The sequence below is a fragment of the Limulus polyphemus genome, unplaced genomic scaffold, assembly GCF_000517525.1.
Source record: "Limulus polyphemus unplaced genomic scaffold, Limulus_polyphemus-2.1.2 Scaffold364, whole genome shotgun sequence".
In the NCBI taxonomy this organism is placed as follows: domain Eukaryota; kingdom Metazoa; phylum Arthropoda; class Merostomata; order Xiphosura; family Limulidae; genus Limulus; species Limulus polyphemus.
In genome coordinates this window covers 471,290-478,871 of record NW_013665974.1, presented here as the reverse complement: position 1 = coordinate 478,871, position 7,582 = coordinate 471,290, and the positions used below count along the sequence as shown (strand labels likewise).

Genomic DNA, 7,582 nt, shown 5'->3' with positions numbered 1-7,582 from the left:
TAACAAAACAGTGAAACAATTGATTAACTAACCAACACTATACAGGTAGTTTTTTCTTAAAATAGTGGATTTTTTTTCTGACAAATGTGAAAAAAAGAGAAATAAAGGTGCTAGTATATTAATGCTTCTTGTTTGGCAGAAAAAATATTTTTTTAGAGATTATTTTATTCTCCTAGTATTTTAAACGTCCAGGATATGCTCTATTAACAGCATTTGATTGCAATGGTACTGTTATTTAAAAATTATACTTTAAACATTTTTTATATGTTGAATATATAATTCAGAAATAGTATTTTTCACTTATTTTCTGTTATTGGCATGTTTGATTTTAACATTTGACATTCATACCATGTTTTTTTCAGCCTGGCACAATGATTGAATGGGCAAACAACTGGTGAGTTTTTTGTTTTGTTTTTCATTATTCAAGTTTAACAAATGCAACTGGAAGAAACAGTTTACTAAACAATTTCAGTAAATAACATATACCTGATAAAAGCTTGTATCAGTGAATGTGTTTTAGAAAGCTGTTTCAGTGTTGTTTTACCTGTCATGTAATGTGAAGCAAATACTATCTAAGTCCTTATTTAGAGTTGTAGCAAGGTTTTTTTATGCTGCATTAATCAAACTGATTTTTGTGAGCTTTATTTGATGTTGGTGTGTTGAAGTTTTAATGATTAGGATGGAACAAGAATCAGAACTGATCAAAATAACTATAGTTCAGTCAGCTTACATTTAAACTAAATTACTATTGGTAAATAATAAAAAGTGTTATGTATGTTTCTCTCAAAACTAGGGCAAGAGGTATCAATTTCAGAAAAGCCCATGCTGTTGCAGGATATTTCTCCCAAATTGGACAGCTTTACATGGTTCATCATATCTGGGGTAAAAATTTTAAGTTTATCTTATTCAGAAGAGAACTGACTTGGCTGACTGTTTCAGTTTCACAGTGATTAAATTTTAGTTTACCAACTCATCTTGACTCTTATGATTAACAAACGTTTCTGTTACTCTCTTTATGATTCCTGTATTTAATGAACTTGTGATTTTTTTCATGAAATTGTCTGTCTCATTTCCAATCACTGTTGACAAGTTCAGTCAAACTGCAATACCCTTGAATAATCAAAGCCAGCAACTGCCTAGTTCAAAATGACACTTTTAGAGAAAGTCTTGAAGGACTAATCTACAAAACCAGCTCAGGTAGAAAAGAGCTACTTTTGTAGATTAGTCCTCCAAGACTTTCTTTACAAGTGTCACCCTGAACTAGGCAGTTGCTGATTATTTCACCGTTATTTACTCATCATGAACACCCTGCATAAATCATGTATAGCAATATCCTTCTTCAGTTTGAATTAGAAGAAGCTAACATCAGTCATCCCAGTGAAACTTGAACATCCTTTTAAAATCTATATTTTGAAAGTGGTCCCATTTCTTGGTGAAAATGACCTTTAAAGCTTTTTTTTTTACAACCAATGTGTGAACCACATGTGCATATTTGTATTGTATGTTTTCATAAGGATATGTGGTTCAGGTTGAAAAATTTGTAACTTTCAAAATACATTAAGCAAAACCAATATTTTTGTGGCCATTGAGCTTATTAAAAAAAAACTGTATTTTCATGTTATTGCCTATTTGTCTTAAAAATGGACTAGGAGTCCTACAAAATATACTAGCTATACATTTTAGGCAATCACAACACTGTGTAACTTCTGAGACACGTGCAGCATAACATTAAAGAAAAAACACAGAACTAATTGGCATTAGTAAATATTTGTGGTCAGTGTTTTAATAATCATTGTTTTTGTGTATGTAGCATCTCGGTACTTGTGGTGTTGGGTTTCTCTTTAATTCTATTACAAGGTTTTATACTTTATACATCTCTTACCATTGTTCCAGTTGTGATAAGAGAAATGATCTGAAAGTTTTTAATATGTGAAGAATTTCAATCCATATATATCATTTATGAATGAATTATTTATAATCAAGTATCAAAACCTCAAAAAAAAATATACTGAGTATGTTACTGTATTCTGTAGAAAAAAAATGGTGTCTAATAATGACTCAACTGACCAAACAAGGTTAATGAGAAATAAAAGCCCTTTGGGCTTTATTCTTCTGTTGCTAAATAAGGGAGGGTTTTATTTCATGAGTCAGAATTATTAAGCCATTCTCCAGAATTAGATTTAGTACCATACTTATTCATATGTGTACAAGTCTTTCCAACTTATAAAAGCAAACTCCTAAGATCAACCTGCCAATTTTAGGAATTGATTTGAATTTGTTTTCCTTAGAAAATCTCTACTTTAGGAAGGGGATACATAATTTTCTACAATACATTCATTATATTAATTTATTTTTTTAATACATTTTCCACCTATAAATTCACTACCATTACTTACATTTTTTACTATATATTTTTTTACTCTTAAGTCTTCTCTTCTTCTTTTACCAACTGTTCAGTATACCTCACCATTTCTTTTCTTTGTTTTCCTTCCATCATCTTCCAAGTCTATATATTTCCTTCCTGATTTATTTCCTCTTCAACCCATTCATATTCTTTCTTAGTTTTCACATCTCTTCTCACTTCCTTGTATCTTTTACTGTCTCTTTTTTGTTACATTCTACATTTCTGATCTTCTAGATTCCTCCATTTTCTTTGTTCTCCATAAACATTGACACCAGTTTTATGTAAAGGTTTCTTTTTATGAGAACTGATTTTTTTTTTTTTTCAAATTGGTTGTTAGCACACTACACTTTACCAGTACAGAAGGAGCAATACTGGAATTAAATCAACAACCAGTAACCATCAAGCTAATCAAATAAATATCCTTAATAATAATAATAAATATCCTAAATAATAATGAATTCCAGTTCTTTCATACTATAAAGCTAAACGTGTTGTGTTTGAAAACCATAGGAAACAAAATCTAGAAAAATATTTTTGTTTATTGAAAGCTGTGTTTCTTGACTAACTCTAATTGTATTGTAAAGTTTGTGATCCAATGACAACTGCTGCTTTCATTATGTCCATAAAATTAATTGTCTGATGTATCAGAGTATATTTATGTAATGGACATTTGTACAAGAAATTATAGCAAGTCTTGCTTTTCTTGGTACCATAGGCTATCCAGATCTTCAGAAGCGAAAAGAATATAGAGAAGAAGCCTGGAGGAAACCTGGCTGGGATGAATGTGTAGCATACACAGGTAAAACAAAATATTTGACAACCAATTGAGTTTTTATTTATATAGCATTAAGTGATTATAAACTCAAGTTTGATGATTTAGTTCTACTCAAACAATTTTTGAAAGAAATTAAAAAAGTCTGAATACTGAGAATGAAACATTATACAGAGTAGAAAAGAAAAAAAAAGAAAACATTAAGGGTATTGAAATATATAAAGTTTTATTCTTTCCTCTTTGCAGTGCCATTGATTCGTGAGATGAGGTCACGCTGGTTAACACCCAACTCATTTTCACCCATTAAATAGAAGATGATTTTTTTACAATGATTAGGTTAGCCATCACAGTTGTTACAGAAGATGTGTGGCAATGAACAAGGACTATTTAGAGAAAAGCTTCATCCACAGCTTGAGAAACGTCCATATTATGTAAATAGATTGTGAAGAAAATTGTAATTGTATCAAGCTTGGGGAAGTCTGTGCTTCCAATAGTTATGATAAAGATATCTTAACATGGTATCAAAGCACAGGTATTTAATGACCAAAAATTATGTGCTAAGTGTAGCACTAGAAGAAAGTTTTGATTGGGATTAATAAAGTTACAGTAGCAAGAAAATATTGTACCAATAATCTATCTTTGTATTTTATAGTTGCTATAAAAGCTTAAAAAAATGGCTTTCTTGATAATAGTTTCAGGAAATAGTTGTAGCTACTAGCTTCCAGAATGGGAGTCGAAAGATAAAAATGTTCTGAGTATAATTTGGAAAAAGTAAATGCCATCAGCATAATAGATTAAAATTATCAACAACTAAAAATTAAAGCACTGGAAATAAAATTCCTTGAGTTAACAGTTAGAATTAAAAAGTTTTAGACATTGAAATTTTTGTTATTACTTCTAAGCAATTTAGTTTAAAATTCTTGTAATAAAATTGTGATTCAGCATGTTAGTCAGGAGTCACTCATTCATAAACATCTTAGGAAAATAATATTAATAATAATACAAAAATTGTGGGATATGAAACCACACACAAGAAATATATATTGGTATGTTCAAGTTTTAATTGTTAGGATGGGACGAGAATAAGAACTAATCAAAATAACTTGGTCAGCTTACATTTAAACTACATTGCTGTTGGAAAATAGTAAAAAGTGTTTTGTGTGTTTTTCTCATAACTAGGGCAAGAGGTATCAACTTCACCCAATACTGTTTTAATCTTTCCAATCTTGGGAAAGTCTGTGCTTCCAATAGTTAATCACATTATGATAAAACACTCTAACAGATTGATACCTGCCTTATTAGAAGTACTTCTTCATCTGTATAATTTCTATGAATAAATAACCACACATCCATACACAAAGAGGAGTTAAACACTTTGTCTTTAAGATATAGAAAGTATTGAACTTAACCTACATATATAAGTAAAAGTGTGAAGATGCCTTATGAAGTATATTCAGTGTCATTTTATGTTTGCTATTGGACATCACATGATATTTACGCAAATGTTTAATGGCCAGTAGTTTATTAACGTATATGAATTCCAGAGTGAATTATGATTTTTTTAAATTGTAAGAAAGAAGTAAAAAAAATAATTATATCATTTTTGATGCTAAGCATCTTAAATTGAAGTCAAAATATAGATCTAATAACAGCAAATCATGAGCTTTTAAATATATGTCAATGGGTAGCACCCAATGAAAGGGGCTAATGTTTTTTTTTTATCATTTGTGCAGAAACATAGTTAAATGTAATACAGTTTAGGTAGTGTAACTTGGTAATGATTTTAAAAGGCTCAAAAAATGGTTTTCTTCTTTGTAAATAGTATTATTGACATTGAAACTTAGAACATGTGACATAATTTTTAATGTTTTGTTGGAACTAAACTTGAACTATCTTAACTGCAGAACGATATAACATTAGACTTTGCGAAAAGAAAAATACGCTAAAATTTATTTTGCAGAAGAAGAGACTATCTAACCCAGTGTTTCTCAGCTGGATTTGCTAGATGACCCCTCATTATGTTTACAAGGGTGAAAATATCCTAGATGTTTCTTGGCACAGTTCGTAATACTTTATAACAAAGGTGATAAGTACATCTCTTGGACACCTCCAGGTCTCAAAAAAAAAAATGTTGTCTCAACACAGACAGGTCGTGACTCCCCTGAAAACCTCACAACCCACTGTTTGTGAAACACTTATCTAACCAATAACTCGTTTATAAGGAATATTTCTCCATGATTGAACAAATGGTTCCAATGTAAAAAAAAATCAATATATATTTAAGTTTTTTTTTTTACGAAAAGGTATGGACTTAAATGGTTTTTAAACATTTTTCTAAATGATTTATGCATCAAATTGCTTGTGGGTTCCATGTCTTTTTTGTTTGCAGAGCCTCTGATAATATAATTCATACACCAAATTTAAACAAAAATACCATCAATATTGCAGTTAATCTCACCAATTATGTCTGGGCTTCCCTATGTATTTCACATAAACAATGGGTCATTTTCAACTTGTTTTTTTTGTCAGTTTTTTATAATGAATGTTTTAACAGGTAAAAAACATAAAAGTACTTAATAAAATTGGACCCCAAAGATGGTAAACAGTATTAAAAACAAGTTCATAATCTTTTGGATTATTTAAAGAATATTATATGAATAGTGGGATTCCATTGCAGTGACAGGTTATTATACGTTACATAGTGTTAATATTTTTCTAAACACAATAATAATGTATGAGATAATTTTTGGGAAAATTTTAGATCATGATACAGGATGCTTAAGCTGATGAATCATGATCCGTTTATGTTGTGGTATGCAGGCATACCATTAATTTTCTCCCATTTTAATTGAATGTGTAGAATGTTTCAACAAAATTTCGATTATTCTAAGTCTGTGCTGTAACACGTGGTTAAGAAACTTGGTTAAGTTCATTTTGTTCTAGCTGCCCTTGTTATTCTATATAGATAACGTCTATTCTGCTTATAGTGAGTATGGCTGTAAAGTATCACATTTTGTAAAAATGTCGACTGACAGTGACCTCCACTGGTTACAGCCTCTCATGTGCTTGAATGAAAATGACCAGACACCAGTTGCTATGAGCAAATCTGATGTTTCCATTTACGTAAACAATATTAGGTTTAAACAGTCATGTTCTAGATTTAGAGTGAATTGGTTATTGAGAATACTTCTTGAAAGAAGAAGAAAGCCAGTCTAATCAGCACATGATTAAAGTGAAAGGTGACCATCTGTGTTTTCTCTCTAAATTAAGTGTTTCATTATGTGTTACACATTGCATCAACTTTTTTTGTTCCTTTTCTCAACTTTGGATAGTATTAGTTTGGTTTGGCTTGAATTTCATGCAAAATTACACAAAAGCTATCTGCATTAGCCATCTCTAATTTAGCAGTGATAGACTAGAGGGAAGCAGCTAGTCAACACCTTCCACCACCAACTTTTGCCAAGGAATAGTGGGATTGACTGTCACATTATAATGTTTCTATGGCTTAAAGAGCGAGCATGTTAAGTGATGAGGATTCACACCCTAGACCCTCAAATTGCGAGTTAAGCACCCAAACCACCAAGCCTAGATATTATTAATTAAATTAAGCATTACTTTATAATATATCTTGCCAATCCTTCTGTTATATGGCACACCTACCTAATATTTTTTAAAGAAATCAGGTTCAACTGAACAACAAAATTTGGCGCCACAAGTTTTCTGGGTTTTTTTCTAATATGAGTACTATCCTTATTTAAACTCTTATGTAAAGTAGTTTAAAGGAATGCTTATGACTTAAGGAATGACATTTTTTGCATGTAGAAATGCAACCAAGAGAGATAGATGGTTGTTGGATCTAGGAGAAACCCTCTCCTGGACATCAGACCTTTGCTGCTGATTTAAAGATACAGTACTTTGATCTCTGTGCAGCTGCAGGCTCAAGAACTTAAGTTGATATCTGTTGTACCCAGAATGGTAGTGTTATGAAGTCACGTGACGCTGGTAACACGTCGCGAGTTTCTAGAAGGATCATGACTTTTCCTGGCAACTCTACTCTTTTCCAGGTGCCCTCTGTTTTAGTATATAAGCCCATCAAATAATTGCAGATAGGTAGATATAGAGACAGATAATTGAGTCAAGCAAGCGGTAGTGAATGTATATAAAGTGCGTGATTCGTTGTGAATTATAGCGTGTATTGAAGTTAAAGTGACGGTGGAAATTCTGTGTATTGCAAAGTTGTATTGAGAAAGAATAAACTAGTTTTATTTAAGAAAGGACTTGTATTGCTGAAGTTCCTCGGGAAGAATTTATACCGGAAATTAACAAACGACCAGAGACATAACAAATTGGTGTCAGGAGTGGGACTAAAAGAAAAAGAAGATGGAAACGAGAAGTGGCAAATCAAA

At 31.2% G+C, this 7,582-nt stretch overlaps 1 protein-coding gene across 1 annotated transcript in view; it reads left to right on the top strand.

The window, feature by feature from the left end:
- Positions 1-4,125, top strand: part of LOC106457712 (protein NipSnap-like) — a 30,793-nt gene extending 26,668 nt beyond the window's left edge. Inside the window, exons 6-9 of the mRNA XM_013917158.2 lie at positions 363-394; positions 794-882; positions 3,120-3,203; positions 3,423-4,125. Of these exons, the coding sequence (XP_013772612.1) occupies positions 363-394; positions 794-882; positions 3,120-3,203; positions 3,423-3,487 (270 nt within the window). The 3' untranslated portion in view covers positions 3,488-4,125. The remainder of the gene's footprint in view (positions 1-362; positions 395-793; positions 883-3,119; positions 3,204-3,422) is intronic.
- Positions 4,126-7,582: the final 3,457 nt, after the last annotated feature.